Raw genomic sequence first — 17,922 nt, 5'->3', positions numbered from 1 at the left:
GGCGGCACCGTGGTTGACTTGTACTGCTAATCCCTTTTCTCCTCGAACAACGCCTCTGCGTAAGCCATCAAGGTGTCCTGGAATGACCTGCTCTCAGATTTCCATCACAGGTGCAGTACAGTGTTGATGATTGTCTAAGGCTTCAATAATATTGTTAAGTACATAATGTGGCTGCTGTCGTGACTCGATCTTAATTTAGCTGAGAATTTACTAGGAACTCCAGGGTTTTTGCTTAGCAGGAAGATTTTGAGATTGGTCGGTATTTATTTAAATCCTGTATTATCTGCGCAAACTTCCAGATTTTTGTAATTTTACCTGACGCAAATGATACAAATGTGAGCTAGAGGTGCTGCAATCAAATCAGCACTGAGGCAAAGGATCTAAATTATCTTCACCCTTCGATTTTTTTAGGGTTTAAACTGACTAGTAAAGATGATTAAAAGCTTCACACAGCAAGGCAGGGGAATTTTTTTTCAAGGACTAGATCATTTTCCAAAGCTCTGATGCATTGTCGGAGGTATACAGTATTTGCAAGCGAGAAGTGGCTTTTTCAATAAGTTGATGCTGTTGTTTTGGGCAGGACTCCCATGTCAAAGAGATTTTAAATCTCAATGGGAATATCCTGGAATAATAAAGGAAACTCCACATTTCCTTTGATCTGTTTGGGGTCAGATCTCGTAGACAATCAGCTGGTTGCTTTAAGGCAAAAAGATTCTTCCACTTCGTCATGTGCTGTTCCCTCTAAAAAATATTCCTGTGATGAGTGGAACTCAGAAAAATAAATGCCAGGCATAGTATAATTGATCTAATTGTTGTATCTGCCCCTTTAATATCTAATTATAAAGCAAGGAGTCTTGCTTTCAAGGAGTCTGTCTGTCCTTCTCTCTGTGTGCTATTGGTATGTCTTGAGAACCGCTCATCCGATCTTGACGGGGGTATTGCTGGGGACTCAAGGAAGTTCGGTGTCGAATGTGGTGCAGTTTGGCCAGATGGTGGCGCTATAGCAATGAACGTTACATCTTGGCCTGTAACTTTTGAACCGTGAATCTCAGAAACAATTTTTTATCCTGCTTTTTGAGAGTCCAGACAAGTCTATATATATATAAGCCACGCCCATTTGCATCTAGACTGATTATCTGCCATTTTTAATTTTGTCCAAATCAGATTTTTTGCTACTCCTCCTACAAAAGTCACCAAATTTGTAACAGCACATCTCTGGACCAAGCTGGAAAAAGATGTTTTTTTGGATTGTTGATGTACCATATGCTGTGGGTAGGGCTTATATTACAAAAAAAATTCCACATTTGGTGGACATGTGTATATATGACGTCTCAGTGACCATGGTAAATTTGGTGCCATTTGGCCAATAGGTGGCACTGTAGCAGCATCATTTAACTATAAAGGAAGTATTCTCTGTTTTTCTGTCTGTGTATGAATGTATGACTGCCAACTTCACATATCTTGAGAACAGTTTATCCAATCAACTTCACACTTGGCGGGTACAAGCAGCCATACCACGGTTCTTGACAACGCTACAAGCAGAACTTCTGGGTGCCAAGCAATTGGCCAAATACAGAGAATACAGAGGGCCACGACTACTATGTGGTAGAAATCAAGCAAGCTTTTTAATACAAATATCCATGTCTTTATCCGAATTAAGTTAAAATTCAAACACAATTTTAGCAATGCAAATATAGTTTAATCACTTTTGCAGGGAAATTAAGTTTGAAACACAGAAAACGGCTTAATAACTTCTTTCTCTTTTTACTATGGTTCCTAAAAGTATATATAAATACACTTTCTATGCCGTAATATAACTCATCTACATGCTAATTTTAAAACAATAAAATGTCTTTGTTGTTGTCAAGTGGGCTCCTTCCCCATCAGCTGTCTCAACCCTGCCCTCCTATGTTGTGACAGTACGCTCTCTACTGGTGTTTATCTTGAACAACAGGTGGTTATAGCAGTGATTCTCAATGTGGGGTCCGGGGACCCAAGGGGGTCTGTAGCACTCTGTCTGGGGGGCCGTGAAATAATTAGCTATAAATTAGAAAATGTGCTGTATCATTAAAATATATATCTACAGATGGGGACCATTTGTGCCAGTAAAACAAGCAGATTGTGTCCATTACTCCCGCCCCTGTTAGCTTTGGGCCAATAGAAACTCTTACATGATTGTGACACGTCACGTCAATCTGTCATGAATCAGTCACTTCACTCAGAGCGCAACGAGCGCGTGTTTCTGTTTATCACTATGAAACACATATTTAGGTTGAAAGATTTTAGAATACAAATTGTTACAATGACATATGAGAGTACAGTCGGTAGTAAGCATATGCTTAGTGGGTGTTATGATTACATGTATGAGGGGGTCCTGGAAAATTGGGAAAATGTTCTCCCCTGTAAGGGGTCTCTGGTCCCAAAAAGTTGAAATACCCCTGGGTTATAGGCTACTGTATAGTAAGGAACACGTGCAAAAAGCACTGAACAGTTACTCACTGTCTGCAATATATAATATTCTATATAATGTAGGCTGAAAAGCTTGATCAAATGTAATGCACAGGAACCATGGCAACTAATCATCTTATGCTAAATTTACATTAATGTTTGGCCCAGAGGCACGTGTAATATAACAGTATTCTAATGAACAGGTAAAACTACATTTATATTGAGATTAATATGAATGGAAATAATAAATCATATTTATGATTAAGACCAATTACTTCAACACATTTCCTCTCCCAATACAAAACACAGACTTTAGCTCTTGAATCTTTTTATTCATTCTCCAAACATTATGCAACCAGTCGACATTCAGGCCACTCTCAGTGCACACACACACGCACACGCACACGCACGCACACACACACACACACACACACACACACACACAAACAAAGTGCAGACATGAGACAATGACATCAGCGTAGCACTGTCTATGAAAGATAGGCAACATGAAGAGCAAAGGTGCTAAATATTGCACATTATGATCAGTTGTAGGAAACTTTTCAGACCATTCAGCTTCACTGGTAGGCGACCCCACGAGGTTTTTGTAACCAACTGGTTACAAAACAGCTGAGAGAGAGTACACAAACTTTGCCCGTGGCTAAGTTTACCAGCGTTTGTCATGGGACTGATGTTATTTTCCCTACCCCTGACCGAGTGTAGGTAGATGCAGCTCTGTAGGAAGAAAACTAAAATGAGGTAACAGTTGATAATGGCCGACTTGCACGCACACATCTCGCAGAAATATTTGATGCAAGTGCTGTAAATTTGAAATTTGTGAGACTCAAACTGTGTCATTTTTGCCAATTTTTAAGATAATGAATAAAACCCAAGAGAGAAAATGCACATGTTCAGAGCACGCTATGCTTAGACGAAAGGTTTATGTTGAGAACATAATAACAGTATGGCCCGAATAGCTGCAGAATGAACGTCCCTGTGGTGTTTTAATACATCTTATTGCTCTCAAAAGAAAATTCAAATTATGTTTTAACCTTAGGCCATACCTGAGTCTAATAGATTATACCATCATACACTAAAGTAAACATAATGAACCTGGAAAGCTAAATAATGACTGTGTGCTATGAGCAATAATGCGAGTGAGTTATTGCTTTGGAAGCAGCCCCTTTATCAGGTCAGCTTGGATATTTGTTCCGAGGGAAATTACATACAGAAAATTACAAAAAAGCCACACGAAACCTGCTCTCTATATTCCACCAAGTGATAAATTAGCATTCAATTCCGAAAATACCACAACTTAAAAACCCAGCAGCGTCCCCAAAGTGGCTGCTCCTGCTCGTCTCAGGAGCAGTCGGTGAAGGTGGTCACCATGTTGCCCCGGCGCTGGGTCACCGTCCTGCAGTGCTGCTTCCCCCCCGTGCTCTGGAATTGTCCGTCAGTCCTGGAGCCGTGCGTCTGAAAGGAGAACATCTTCTCCAAGTCCTCAAACATGTCGTCGAACACTCCTCCGCCGAAGCCCCCCTGCTGGAACTGCCTCTTTTGTCTGTTCATAGCCTCCCGGTGGGCCTGGAAGTGGCTGTCAAAGTGTCTCTTTTGGTGGGCTTGATTGTGGGCGTGTGCTTGGGCGTGGGCGTGGGAGTGGAAGTGGTGCTGGTGGTGTTGCTGACCAAAAGTGTCATAGTCTTTGAAAATGTCATCAAAGTTGAAGGACTGGTAGTGCTGGTTGAAGTTGTAGTTGCCACCTCCTCCTGCTCCTCCTCCGTGGCCCTCACCTGGCGACGGGCCATGGCCAAACTGGTCGTACTCTCGCCTCCTCTTGTCATCTGATAACGTCTCGTATGCTGGTAGAGACAAAGACACATCACTCATTGTGTTGGCTGCTATGACACTGCTGAAGGAACATTTTTAACATTCCAAGTTCAATCTTGAGCAATGTAGTGATGTGTTTATTGTACAACAAGAGAGAGAAATGTTGTCTTATTGGACATGTAATTCAAAATACCATTAATTTTTCTAACTGTAGTTAGACACCCCGTAGACAACAGATTGATTTAGTGGTTTCTTTAATGAGGCCCATTAGACAAGGGTGTGCCAATAAATGGATGTAAACACTCAGCTGTCATCCTGAGCATGTGTCACCTCACAAAATAAACAAGCCGAGCTATTATTAGCCTGCTGTTATGACTGTCTTTCAGGGAAAGAAATGAAAGACATTCCTTTTGAAGATTCCACTGCATCATGGAAAATTTACAATATAAATATCAATATTAAACCTAACCTCTTTTTTTATTTATTTATTTATTTATTTATTATTATTATTTTTAATGTACTTATCTTTTTGTGTTTTTGGTCCTTTCCTTTTGTTTTTTGTATATGTTTCGTTTATGTTTCTATCGGATTTAATTAATTTACATGTATAAATGTAATTGTTTATGAAATTAATTCTGCTTATTTAATGGTGCAGTAATATTGTTATAGGGATGGGATTTATTGGATTTTGTACAGAATACCAATTAAGTGCATACAGTGCACTTTCATAGACTAAGCTACTGGAGTTACCCTGCACTATACTCATTTTTAACAGTCTCTTCTGCACTATATTCACTTTTTTTAATAGTCGTGTATCACAGCTGTTACCCTGCACTATATTCACTTTTATTAACAGTTTTCTTCAATTTGTATATCTGGTATATCTATCTATCTATCTATCTAAAAATACTTTGAACCAAACCCAACCTCTGTCACTGACATTTCTCAATTTACTTATACCAATTCTATAAATATATAATCTAAATTCAAAGTATTTCCCCCATTGCCCTGGATTGACATACTGTACTAGTGCCTCAGACACTTACCCTCTGCTATCTCCCTGAACTTGGCCTCTGCGTCTGGCTCCTTGTTTCTGTCCGGATGGTACTTCAGGGCCAGCTTGTGGAAGGCCTTCTTGATGAGGCGTTCAGGGGCATCTCTGGGAACCCCCAGTATCTCATAGTAGTCCCTCTTGGCCAGGATGAACTCTGAGATCAGCAGGATGTGCACTGCTAGCAGCAACACCGCCTGGGCTGTGGCCATGACTACTGCTGCTGGTTTTGGCACCTTTTGAGGCTGTGAAGAGAGAGAGACAGTTTAAGGAAGAACTTCAACCAGCTCTGCCTTCAAAAAAGCTTGTTAATGATACTCTGATTTGTTGTCAGATAAACTACCCAGGATAAATAAGGTTAATGCGTATTGGAAGAGAAGATTACCTTGGAGACGAGGAGACGAGGTGACAAACAGCCCGAGGATACTCCAGTCTAACCGCCGCCTCACAGCTCCAGCTGATGAGAAACGACAGAGTTGTTGACGAGATGCATTCTGGAACGGTAACACCACGACTCGCAACGCGATTGGTCCATTTTCTTAACACTGATGAGTCAGATCACTGTGATTGGTGGAAACAGTGCACACGTGATATAGTCCGGAAATACATCCATGGAAAGAATACAAGCGAAGCAAAGACAACAAGATGGTAAGCTGCTTCAAACTTCCGTCTTCGCTTTGCTCTGTTATTTTTGACATTATCATTGAGGTATGACACCTAAACATGTTTCCAGAGCAGTAAAATATATTATTTAGTTTATATGTGTATTTTCTACCTATTTTTTGCATGACATAGGTGATGAATGTTTAAATTAGAATTGTACGTATTCTTATTTTAGTAGACCACTTACACACCTAAAAACGGACAATAACCTGATATTTTCAGAGAAATAATCGACCAAACACAAGTTTCCGAACTTTTTTTCCCCCAGTTTTTAAAATGCTTTTGCATTTTCTATATGATCCTCTTTTTTTTTTTTTAATTTTAGCTCTATTTAGGCAGAAGTGGCATTTCTCTTGTTGTCGTCTCGGTGTAAAACAAGTGTTAAATGCAAGGGTTGATCTCTAAGTTACTTTCGAACTCTAAGACCTCTGTGAATCGGGGTGATAGAGAGAAAATATGGTCTTCAACACCAATCTGTGAAAGGATTTCTTTAAAAAAAAACTGTCAAGACTGTACACTTGGTATAAGCTTTCATGCAACTGTTTAGGAAAGAATCTTCATAATTCAGCCTATAAAAGAAAAAAAGACAGATGCATCTTTTTTTCAGTTATTTAAAAAAACATGCAACATAGAGCTGTTTTTATTGTCTACATAAGATAAGGTCCTTCCTTCCAGCAGTTGTCAGACTCCACAACCAGCACTGCTCCCAGTAGACCACTAACACACCAAAAAACTGACAATAACCTGATAGTTTCGGGTGGAATTTCATTCATTCATTCATTCATTCATTCATTCATTCATTCTCACTGTGCAATATCATTTTCCACTTGTGCAATTTTGGTAATAGTCTGTTTATTGTCAATACTGTATATACTGCTCCTATTTTTATACTTCCTTCTATTTAAATGGTTCATATTTATTTATTTTTTTACACTGTGTTAGCTGATGCATCTTGTTTTTTTGCACTATCCCCTCTACTGCTGTAAACTGCAAATGTCCCCACTGCGGGACTAATAAAGGAATATCTGATCTTATCTTAATGTCCCCTAGTTGTGCAACCGTTTGTCATCAAAGATGGGACGTGTACTATCTTGGTAACGAAGTAAACGTCATTTCCGCTTTGAGAACGGCAACCCGGAAGTAACAGCTTACAAGTGGTGGTTTGTGTTTTCAAAAGCAACAAACTTGCCTCTGTGAAGTGTTTTCATGCAGTTTCACCGCAGTGATGCCCCGGTACTGCGCTGTGAAAGTGTGCAGTAACCGCGGAGGAACTGCGTCTAAACAAGAAAACAAGAGAGTCAGCTTCTACCCGTATGTTATTATGTTAATCTGCTTTCTTCAGGGTGTGTCTCTGAGTTTAAATAGTTGTTTGGTTTAGCTGTCAGTGTCCAATCTCTGTTATCATAAGCATCTTTAGTCAAAGATATGATTAGTTATAGAGGCAGTGAGAAGTTAACAATAATGTCATGACAGTAGTGTGTCTTTATATAATGTATTGCTATGGTTACCTGCTTGTAATGGCACAAGGATTAGACTGTTGGAGTGAATGTGGAGTAATGATCAACCTTACAAATAATGTGACATTCAAGTGACAACTGATGCTAAACCCATGATAGTTTCAGTAAGTTTCAAGAAAGAGGATCATATCAGTCCAGTTCTGAGGTCTCTACACTGGCTCCCTGTCTCTCAGACAATTGATTTAAAAATACTGCTGCTGGTTTTACAAAGCACTAAATGGTTTAGGGCCAAAATACATTTCTGATCTTCTGCTATGTTATGAACCATCCAGACCTCTCAGGTCATCTGGATCAGGTCTGCTTAGTGTCCCCCAGAGTCAGAACTAAACATGCAGAAGAAGCAGTGTTCAGTTTTTATGCACCACATATCTGGAACAAGCTCCCAGAAACCTGCAGGACCAACTCCAACTCTGAGTTCTTTTAAATCAAAGATTAAAACTTTCTGTTTGCTGCCTTTTATTAAATCAAATAATGATCTTATATATTGCACTACAGCTTTTACTCTTGTGTGTTATATTCTATTTTAGCTTCTATCCTAGCTTTTATTTTTAGCTTGTTTTTATTTTCTAATCTTTAATGTTTTTATAACTGTTTTAATTATGTCTTAATGTTCTTTTGCACTTTGTCGCAATGTTCTTAAATGTTTATGTAAAGCACTTTGAATTGCCCTGTTGCTGAAATGTGTTATACAAATAAAGCTGCCTTGCCTTTAGTTTCAAGCCAGCCTTTTACTTTATGTTGTTATCTCTCTCCCGACACAGGTTTCCCTTGCAAGACAAGTCCAGGCTTCAGAAATGGGTGGACAACATGAGACGGGAGGAGTGGTCCCCGAGTCGACATCAGTATCTCTGCAGCGAGCATTTTACAGAGGACTGCTTTGATATTCGATGGGGCATCCGCTACCTGAAGAACACGGCCGTCCCAACCGTATTTCCTTCCATTGAGGATGTATGTGTCTGTCTTGTTTCCCCTGTCTCAACATCGATCACAGATCTAACATGGAAGTAAGGGCTTACTGCACATCACAAAATTTAGCTCTGGACCAACTTATTGGTATATATTTAAACAATTTCTGAAAGAGGAAGAGCACTTTCACTTGCATAAAAGACCAAGAAGTTTTAGGTTCATTGAGATTTTCTGGTGTGCAAACAAGCCTGTTCTTCATTTTGTATTATTATTTGCATTGCCTGTGATTGACCAGACTTATCTTCTTTTATCTCAGGATGAAGAGAAAAAAGTTACACCCATTAAAAGAAGCCCCAAGGCCAAACCCAGGACTTTGGACATTGAGCCCACAGGATTTGACTCTCCTCTCAGCAAGAGGCCACTCATTTTGAGCAGAACATGCAAAAAGGTCCAATCAAGTACGACAAACAGCACAGAGATGATATTTGAACCACCTCTGGTGTCGCTGGACACTGGCGTCACCTGTCATTCAGATCTCTTAGAGGTACGGACTGCTGCTTGTGAGTTACCAGGTGACGGTGGAACGCCAACAGTATCCTGCCTCGTACTGTCCCCACGCGATGAGCTGCATCCTGAAGAGCAGGCCGACTCGATTGTGACTGTGTTGTGCTGCGAGTCTCTCGGCCCTTTCTCGGATGGACGGGAAAATGTGGATGCCCTCCAAGCGGCGCTGGGCCAGGCTTTTAGCTTCGTCCCCGTGGAAACGGTCAAAGACGAAGCCTGCTTTTCGGAGGAGAGGGGACCCTGCGAAGGAGAGCACATTTGCTTTTACGAGCACTCGTACTGCAGGCCGGACACGGACAACGATCAGCTTTGGCGCAAGATCTTGAGTTTGCACTCGAAGATCTTGGAGCTGGATCGCAGGGAGGAGAGCACCGTGGCCAAAATCCATGCTCTGGAGACTGAGGTAGCCCGCCTGAAGAGAGACGGCGCTGTTTTTAAAGAGAAGCAGAACATTTTAGAAGATTATATATCCTCCATGTTGCTCTGATCTCGCAATCTGCGGACTTCTGAAATGAGATTGGTTACCATTATTTTGGTGATATGTTGCACATGCTCCAATACGTGAAGTACAGCAGCACAAACTGTCTTATAAAACTCTATTGGTACTCGTTGTTCTGCAACTTTTTTCTCATATCCATAAGCCTTTTTCCACAGCAAACATTTTGACATGTAACACCTGTGCTTTCCCACAATGTCAAGTCAAAATATCTGCTGTGAGAAAGGCCTATTGTATTATCTGTTTTGTCCATATGGGGGCACTGTATGACCGTCTTCAAAGCGTCACTGAAACATTGATTCTCAGCTGCTTGTTGCTATGCATTACTGATACATATTTATATGTTTACAATTTTTACATGATTGGATCTCAGTTGTGATTTCTACATCATCCTATAATTTATGAATGACTCACCACGAATCATGTCTGAAACCCTTTTTTAAAACCTAGACACGCAACTCGAAAAAAAATGATTAAGCTCTGGTATTTACTGGACTGGAACAGCTACTGCTCGATGTGTCGATATACATCAAATCAATTCTCATTCACGTTCAAACAGCCCCAATCATACATGTAATGACAGTGACATCGGTGTTCGCCAGCAATCATGTCCACGGACGCAGAGGCTCATTTTCTCTCTGTGGCTGTGATTGATTGTCTGCTGGCGTCACACTGTCATTCTGTGCAGTCTCCTTCAAGTCCAAAATGTTCTGCTTCACAGAAAAAAATCAGCTGTGGATTTACTTTAAGTAGAATAAAGGGGATTGTTAACACGTTTCTTAAAGCGTGCGCTCCTCTCAGAGGGGGCTGTGTTTGTGTCCACTATGTCCCTGGTGATTGTTTTAAACCCACCACAGTGACATGAACGAGAACCAGCTGCAGGATTTATCCATCACTTTTCCACCCTTGGGCTCTGAATTAGTCATCATAGTATTTTGGCCAAGTGAGGTGCCTAATCCTATTTGGAGCAGTTTTCCAGGATGAGATGCGCCATAGGCTGTCTCTACACAGTAGCAGGCTTTGTCACACAATCTGTGGAACAGTTTAGGGTGGATTGTCACAAAACATTGTATTTATAACCTGTGATGAAAATAGAAATTAACTGTCTGTGGTTGTGACAAAAGAGAAAAAGAAAACACCTGTTGTGATTTTAATTGAGCATAGCAAGGCTTTAATAACTTGGATTAAAAGGCTGTATACCCTGATGATGACATGATGGAGCTTCTGCTTGTGAGGCTAAATTGGTTTCAAATTAATTACAATATGATTGCTTGCACGTATGAAAGGATTTGTGAAGTGCAATATGAAATGACTCCTGGGTTTTGCATTACATGAAAAGGGTCACAAGATGATACATTTCCACGGCAAGGAACGAAACCGACAAATATTATTAATGAAATGAAATTGCTGTAATCACGTTGCTCCGCGTCTCGGCAGGAAAAACAAAACGACGTCATCGCCGTGCATTCGATTTGTCTCTTTGAGACCTGCGCTTATCTTTATAGGATTTGGTCCTTGGGAAGTACAGTGGAGTAATATTAATTGTTTCTGGAAATGCGCAATATTAAGTTACAAAGCCGTTCACAGCCAGGGTAATGTAACTGACGATCAATCAGAAAGGACTAAGGAATGAAATGTTCATAATGAAATAACAGGAATCAATACATAACAGACCCAACAATAAGGTTAAAGTAAAAGATTATATACAGAAGGCCTTACGATAATAGTCAATTCCAATAGGTGCTTTCCATCTATGCTACAGAAACAAATTAATTTTCCCCCGTCTGTTGCAGGCATATTGAAGAGGGTGACGTCAGTGCTGTAAGTAGTAAATTATCATTTATTTATTGTACTGAATATAACAAACCATATTGTTCAATGTTTACTTGTGATCAGACAAAAAAAGGCAAAGCAACACAAGCAGAAGGAAGAGATGCTGCAATTTACATTTTAATTACATAAGAAATATTTACAGAATATTAAAAATGAGTAGTCTGTGGATGATGAATAGTCTGGCATTATGCTTCTCTGTATGTGTGTAGAAAGAAAATCCAGGTTTATGTCTCGACTTTTTTTTTTTCTAAAGCAGGTTTATTTTGAAAATCCTATTTCCTACAGCACTGCATAATGTACTGTGCTCTGTGTAAGTGTTGGTACGCTCGGGGAAAAGATGCTGGCATATTTTAGTATGCATTAAGCACCGTGTCTTAGCCTGTTTCACAGCTGCAAACTACTCCGCTAAAAACGTATAACATATGGGCTTTTCTTTCATGCATGATGGGATGTTTTATTTGTGAGATCGCTGAAATATTAACTGACAAAATACTGGAAGATGCTAAGAGAAAACCAAGCTAATATTCATACAGCAATGCTGACAGTCATCCAGTTAGATTCATACACAACTACATATATTTAAAACACAGGATCCATGATGGACTTTATCTGGAGTAAGTCGGGCCCTGGATTGTATCTCAGATAGGGCTGTCAATCGATTCAAATATTTAATCGTGATTAATCACATGATTGTCCATAGTTAATTGTGACATTTTTAATGTTAAAATGTACCTTAAAGGGAGATTTGTCAAGTATTTTATACTCTTATCAGCATGGGAGTGGACAAATGTGCTTGCTTTATGCAAATATATGTATATATTTATTGTTGGAAAATCAATTAACAACGCAAAACAATGATAAATATTGTCCAGAAACCCTCACAGGTACTGCATTTAGCATACAAAATATGCTCAAATCATAACATGGCAAACTCAAGTCCAACAGGCAACAACAGCTGTCAGTGTGTCAGTGTGCTGATTTGCCCAAAACTGCATGTGATTATCATAAAGTGGGCATGTCTGTAAAGGGGAGACTCGTGGGTACCCATAGCACCCATTTTCAGTCACATATCTTGAGGTCAGAGGTCAAGGGACCTCTTTGAAAATGGCCATGACAGTTTTTCCTCGCCAAAGTTTAGCACAAGTTTGGAGCGTTATTTAACCTCCATCACGACAAGCTAGTGTGACATTGTACCAATGGATTCCTGGGTTTTCTAGTTCTATCCCACTACAACCTAAAAATCGCAAACTGCGTTACTGCGTTAAAGAAATTAGTGGCGTTAAAACAAATTTGCGTTAACGCCTTAATATCATTTCAATTTTGACAGCCGTAATCTCAGGTGACATGTATTCCATGACATGAAGCATGAGTAACTACAGTAGTTCATGCAATTTTGTTTATATAAACTCGGAAAAAAAAGTTTGGAAACTTGTGTTTGGTGGATTATTTCTCTGTTGTTACAATGCTAATTGGCATTTTATTTTACATCTTTGGAAAGCCTGTTTATTCACCTTCACAATGATGTCCAACTTGTAAGGATCATGCATTTGTGGGATGAGCAACACAGCTGATTATGTGGGTAGCGCCCAAGAAAAAATTGCCAAAATGCTCCGCCAATGGTGAACAGTGTATCTATCTAATAGTGACTCTTGTTTTGAGTTGTTTGGTGGATTGGATGATTGAACTCACCCGCTACTGAGGCTCCTGATGGTGTATTAAATGAATAAAGTTTAAAATAGCTAATATGTCTTGTTTGTTCCTTGTTACTGATATCAATCATCCAATCCACCAAACAACTCAAAACAAGAGTCAACACCAACAGGAGAATACACTGTTTACCATTGGCAGAGCATTTTGGCAAATTTTTCTTGGGCGCTACCCACATAATCAGCTATGCTGCTTATCCCACAAATGCATGATCCTTACAAGTTGGACATCATTGTGAAGGTAAATAAACAGGCTTTCCAACGATGTAAAATACAATGACCATTAGCATTGATACAACAGAGAAATAATCCACCAAACACAAGTTTCCAAACTTTTTTTTCCGAGTTTAGTAAAGATATATCAAAGGGGTTAGTTCTTGCATTTTTTTGTTTCTAGCTATAGTAGAGATATATCCAGGGGTTGGTGCAGCTGTTGAGACTGGCCAGCAGCATGATGATGGCAAACATTGGACCTGTGAGATAAAGAAAGACAGACAGAGACAAAATGTGTAAAACAAACTACACTCTTAAAAAAGAGAGGACCGGAAAGGTGGCAGAAAAATATTCATCATAAATATATAAAATGTTATCTTTGGTCCTCCAAAGGATGGAGGACCTCATGTGGACAAACCTTGGGTAGGCGCACTGCTGGGGCTCCATACAGACCACAACTGGACCACAAAGAATGGGCTCCAACACACAGTATAAGTCATTATAATGACAAAGGTCATCTTCACAGTCTTCATCATGGCATTGGACACCCCCCCACCCTTGGTGCCCGCGCGCCCTGCCTGCAGAGCCTTCCTCTTCATGTTGAAGTAGATGGTGGTGCAGATTCTTATTTGGCAATAGAGCACGATGACCGCAGGCAGGATAAACACCGATAGGCTGATCCAGGTGATGTAGATCCTGCTGCCCCAGGGCTCTATAAACGTGGCCCAGCAGTCGAAACGGTTCTCCTCCACCTCCTGGAGGGAGAAGATGGAGATCTGAGGAGAGCTGAAGGCGAGAGAGATGATCCATGCTGCGCCTATGGAGAGGGATCTCCTAAACGAGCCCTTCAAGAAGGAAACCATGGGTTTACACACCGCATGGTACCGGTCTATGGTCATGGCTACTATCATGTAGGTGGAGGCGAACATCCCGACCACCTGCAGGTACTTCACGGAGCGGCACAGGAAGTCCGTGCCTCGGAACCTGTGCGTAATCTCCATGAGAAACTGCGGCAGGACTTGGAAAAAAGCCACCACCAGATCCGCCAAGCACAGGTGCAGAAGGAACAGCTGGGTCCTCTTCGTGTTCCTCTTGCGCTTCTTCCACAGTGTGCCCAAGAAGAAGAGATTGCCACATGTTGCGAGGAAGAAAACCAAACCCAAGATGCCAGCTCTGAGGAGCGCAAAATGTGGCTCTCCATCCTCACCTGGTGGCTTCTCTGAGCTGTTGTTGTTGTTGCTGCTGGAACTCATTTCAATCCTGGTGTTTTTAATCCGTATGTCCAGTCACTTCTGGGTCCAATTAACGCGTCCGTACATTATCCAGGAGGATTGGGATATTGTAATGTTGGCGCAGAGGCATCTCCACATTTTCCTCCTTTTGCGCACGCGTTGCCAAGTGGCTGCGAGGAGGGGATGCCATCGACTTGAAGAAGTGGTGCAGGGGGGGACAACTGATTGTTTGTGTATGTCATAAGCTTTACACTGACAAACATATTAAATACAACTAGAATTGAACCCAAATGATTAAAAAAAAAATATTTAAAGGTCCCATATTATGAAAAAGTGAGATTTTCATGTTTTTGTATTATAAAGCAGGCTAAAGTCCTATATAAATACTGTGAAAGTATCGAAACACTCAATCCACAGGGAAATACACACAGCCCGTATTCGGAAACTGAGCTTTAGAAACAAGCTCTCAGGATTTCTGCCCATTCGTGATGTCACAAATATACAATATTTAGACCCTTTACACAATTTTAAACGTAAACATTCTAAATGTATCCCAGCTTATTTCCTGTTGCAGTGTATGTGAATGTCATCAGGTGACAGGAAGTACACATGGACCCAAGCTGTTGCCTAGCAACGCAATTCCGTTGCAATTCCGTCAAAATGCACTAAAACGGAGTGTTTCAGACAGAGAGGGTAAATACAGGTATATTCAGGCTGACAGTATGAGGGAAATAAAGATTTTTTTTAACATTACAGCATGTAAACATGTTCTAGTAGAAACACGAAATACAAGTATGAACCTGAAAAGGAGCATGACATGGGACCTTTAAACCACATGTACCATAATGTAATCATCAAACCCATAACCTCAAAATGCCCACTGAAATCCAAACACATTTCCCTCCCTGAACCTTTAATTATTAATATAACTCTTCTTCAAAATTAGATCTCTAATGGCTCTTTAACAAGTGCTAAAATATCTGTATCCTGTCATAGATTACACATATTTACCTTATAATGCAGTAAACAGATGCTCAGGTGTATTACTACTTTCTGTATTAGACAATAATGAGCTCATGCTCTGTATGTATTTGTATTATTTAGTTGTGTAATATAGTCAAAAATATCCATGTTTTATCCTTGAACTTCCCATGTAAATGATTAGCAAGAATTAATGGTAAAAACTATACTACTATACTTGATAATTACACTAGGAGTTTCCATAAAAACTCTGACTTTTACATCGTGGAGACAGAGAGAAGAAATGTAGGCTGAGAGCTGAAAAGAATTACAGCTTACTGTACTGTCACTCACAAATAAATGTAATGTGTGGACCTCACTTTGTGGAGTGTGTGGCCCATCATATGAGTTGAAGGTTGTCGAGCAGCACAAATGACTTATATTCAGCCTACAGCTGAATTTACGGAAGAAATATGACTATTTTGTACTTTCATAGGGCTTGCAAGAGACATGTTAAAGGTCCCATATCATGCTCATTTTCAGGTTCATACTTGTATTTTGTGTTTCTAAAAGAACATATTTGCATTCTGTAATGTTAAAAAAAAACTTTATTTTCCTCATACTGTCTGTCTGAATATACCTGCATTTACCCTCTGTCTAAAACGCTCCGTTTTAGTGCATTTCAACGGAATTGCGTCGCTAGGCAACAGTTTGGGTCCACGTTTACTTCCTGTCAGCTGATGTTATTTACATACACTGCAACAGGAAATAAACTGGGACACATTTAGAATGTTTACATTTAAAACCGTGTAATGGTGTAAATATTGTATGTTTGTGACATCACAATTGGAAGAAATCCTAACGGTTTGTTTCAAACGCACAGTTTCTGAATACGGGCTGTGTGTGTTTCTCCGTATATTGAGTGTTTTGATAGTTTAACAGTATTGATATAGCACTTAAACCTGCTTTTTAATATAGAATACCTGAAAATCTCACTTTTTACAATATGAGACCTTTAAAAAGCAGCAGAGGCCAAGATATCCTGACTTTTATTCTATAATTGCACCTGCAGTTCCCATAATGCAACTCAATTGCTTCTTTCAGTATATCCTGGTGGTCTGTTCAATGCCCGCAAGACCTGTCACAGAATGTGAAGGCAGTGGGCTAGCTACCAGTACAGTAGATGACAGGGACATGTACAGTAATCACCATGTTGGAGCAGTGGCAACAAAAGAAAAAGCTATAATAATGGCTCCACCAGCCATGTCAAATGTAGCATACTTTCTAGGTCAAGACAGGATGTTCGTACTGCACAATAAAATGTGGCGTGGGCGTGAAGCAGAAACCAATGACAGTATTTCCAACCTTTGTCATACCCTCTTGCCTCCTGCCTCCTGCTGCCTATGGCAAGAGAATCGAAGCTGTTTGTTCTTGAAGAACTGCAGGCAATGCTTCTAAAGTAATTGCAATAGTTGACGCAATGCTATTCTGACTTTCTATCTATTTTGCCCCCATGCTGTGCCTGTATGACGCAAAACAACCACTGACTTAAAAGCCATTTTGAGCAATAGGGATTGATTGACAAGCGTGTGTGTATGTGTGCATGATATTCGAGAAAGAGACAGTTAATAGCTTTTAAATAGATCATTTATACGACACCTTCTCACACAATCATATATCTTATACTGTATATGTTCTTAATGTATATGTTCTTAATATGCCTTGTACAAAGTATTTCTTATATATGTACATTCATACTTCCCGATATGTATATGTTCTTAATATGCCCTTGTACAAAGTATTTCCTTTCATAATTGTAGCAAAAAGCATTTCACACGATTGCATCTAATAGGCCTTTTTCACTAAAGATATTTTGACTTTTCACAGCAGGAAAAGCACAGGTGTAAATAATGAAATTAATGACGGCTGAATTCAATTTAGCTGCTTTGATTTCAGGGTGCTGGTATCGTGCATGCTGGCTCACTGTCACTCTCACTGGGACACTTGAATAGAACAGAGCCACCGTTAATGTTATGCACACACCTGTGCTTTGTGCAGCATTGCATTAGGTATTGATAGAACTTGGGAATTAAACATGGGTTTCATTAACTTTAATATATTTTCTCTCAAAGAATAAACATACTGCACATACTGTACATGGTACAGTACGTGGTCGGCATGGAGCTCGACTCTCTGGTGACGGTGGCAGAGGAAAGAATACTCAACAGACTACTGGCCATACTGGACAATGCCAGCCATCCTCTGCACGCCGTCATCACCAAACAGAGGAGCTTGTTTAGGGGCAGGCTGCTGCTCCTCCACAAAGGATTTCCCGAGTCTGTCTGTGGAGCACAGACAGACTCAGGAAATGCTTTGTCCCCTGAGCCATCAAACTGTACAACACCTCTCTGGAGAGGAGGGGGACAAAGGAGGATGGTCTGCAGGACAGATAATAATGCACACAGTGCACTTTCATAGACTAAGCTACTGGAGTTACCCTGCACTATAC

The 17,922-nt window shown here is 40.2% G+C and overlaps 3 protein-coding genes across 6 annotated transcripts; 1 reads left to right on the top strand and 2 right to left on the bottom strand.

Annotated features, from left to right (window-relative positions):
- Window positions 1-2,759: 2,759 nt before the first annotated feature.
- LOC119482853 (dnaJ homolog subfamily B member 9-like) lies at window positions 2,760-5,838 on the bottom strand. The gene is made up of 3 exons (XM_037760748.1): window positions 5,709-5,838; window positions 5,319-5,568; window positions 2,760-4,304 (listed from the first exon to the last, which is right to left on the bottom strand). The coding sequence occupies exons 2-3, from the start codon at window positions 5,533-5,535 to the stop codon at window positions 3,805-3,807; spliced, it is 717 nt and encodes a 238-aa protein (XP_037616676.1). The 5' UTR covers window positions 5,536-5,568; window positions 5,709-5,838; the 3' UTR covers window positions 2,760-3,804.
- Window positions 5,763-11,776, top strand: LOC119482848 (THAP domain-containing protein 5-like). 4 transcript variants are annotated; one of them, XM_037760740.1, is made up of 4 exons: window positions 5,763-5,971; window positions 8,265-8,451; window positions 8,726-9,059; window positions 9,174-11,519. In XM_037760740.1, the coding sequence occupies exons 1-4, from the start codon at window positions 5,784-5,786 to the stop codon at window positions 9,458-9,460; spliced, it is 996 nt and encodes a 331-aa protein (XP_037616668.1). In that variant the 5' UTR covers window positions 5,763-5,783; the 3' UTR covers window positions 9,461-11,519. The 4 variants fall into 4 exon arrangements, with proteins under 4 accessions (XP_037616668.1, XP_037616666.1, XP_037616667.1 ...); XM_037760738.1 differs by having other exon boundaries at window positions 8,726-11,519; XM_037760739.1 differs by lacking the exon at window positions 5,763-5,971 and adding an exon at window positions 7,079-7,297 and having other exon boundaries at window positions 8,726-11,776.
- Window positions 11,777-13,401: 1,625 nt separating this feature from the next.
- On the bottom strand, window positions 13,402-15,038 carry avpr2l (arginine vasopressin receptor 2, like). Its single transcript, XM_037760840.1, has 2 exons — window positions 13,640-15,038; window positions 13,402-13,481 (listed from the first exon to the last, which is right to left on the bottom strand). Exons 1-2 carry the CDS (start codon window positions 14,472-14,474, stop codon window positions 13,402-13,404), a joined length of 915 nt encoding a protein of 304 aa, XP_037616768.1. The 5' UTR covers window positions 14,475-15,038.
- Between the last annotated feature and the right edge of the window lie 2,884 nt (window positions 15,039-17,922).

Source organism: Sebastes umbrosus, chromosome 23 (assembly GCF_015220745.1).
Source record: "Sebastes umbrosus isolate fSebUmb1 chromosome 23, fSebUmb1.pri, whole genome shotgun sequence".
Taxonomy (NCBI): Eukaryota; Metazoa; Chordata; class Actinopteri; order Perciformes; family Sebastidae; genus Sebastes; species Sebastes umbrosus.
Note: the sequence above shows the minus strand (reverse complement) of the source record. Positions and strands in the feature narration are given on the sequence as shown.

Excerpts from the sequence above, each read along its gene's own strand:
- LOC119482853 (XM_037760748.1), bottom strand. The coding sequence starts at position 5,535 with ATGGCCACAGCCCAGGCGGTGTTGCTGCTAGCAGTGCACATCCTGCTG. Across the intron at positions 4,305-5,318 it reads GTTCAGGGAGATAGCAGAGG|CATACGAGACGTTATCAGAT; the intron begins GTAAGTGTCTGA and ends TGTCTCTACCAG.
- LOC119482848 (XM_037760738.1), top strand. The coding sequence starts at position 5,784 with ATGAGAAACGACAGAGTTGTTGACGAGATGCATTCTGGAACGGTAACA. Across the intron at positions 5,972-8,264 it reads GAAGCAAAGACAACAAGATG|GTTTCCCTTGCAAGACAAGT; the intron begins GTAAGCTGCTTC and ends CTCCCGACACAG. Across the intron at positions 8,452-8,725 it reads TATTTCCTTCCATTGAGGAT|GATGAAGAGAAAAAAGTTAC; the intron begins GTATGTGTCTGT and ends CTTTTATCTCAG.
- avpr2l (XM_037760840.1), bottom strand. The coding sequence starts at position 14,474 with ATGAGTTCCAGCAGCAACAACAACAACAGCTCAGAGAAGCCACCAGGT. Across the intron at positions 13,482-13,639 it reads CAGCAGTGCGCCTACCCAAG|GTCCAATGTTTGCCATCATC; the intron begins GTTTGTCCACAT and ends TTTATCTCACAG.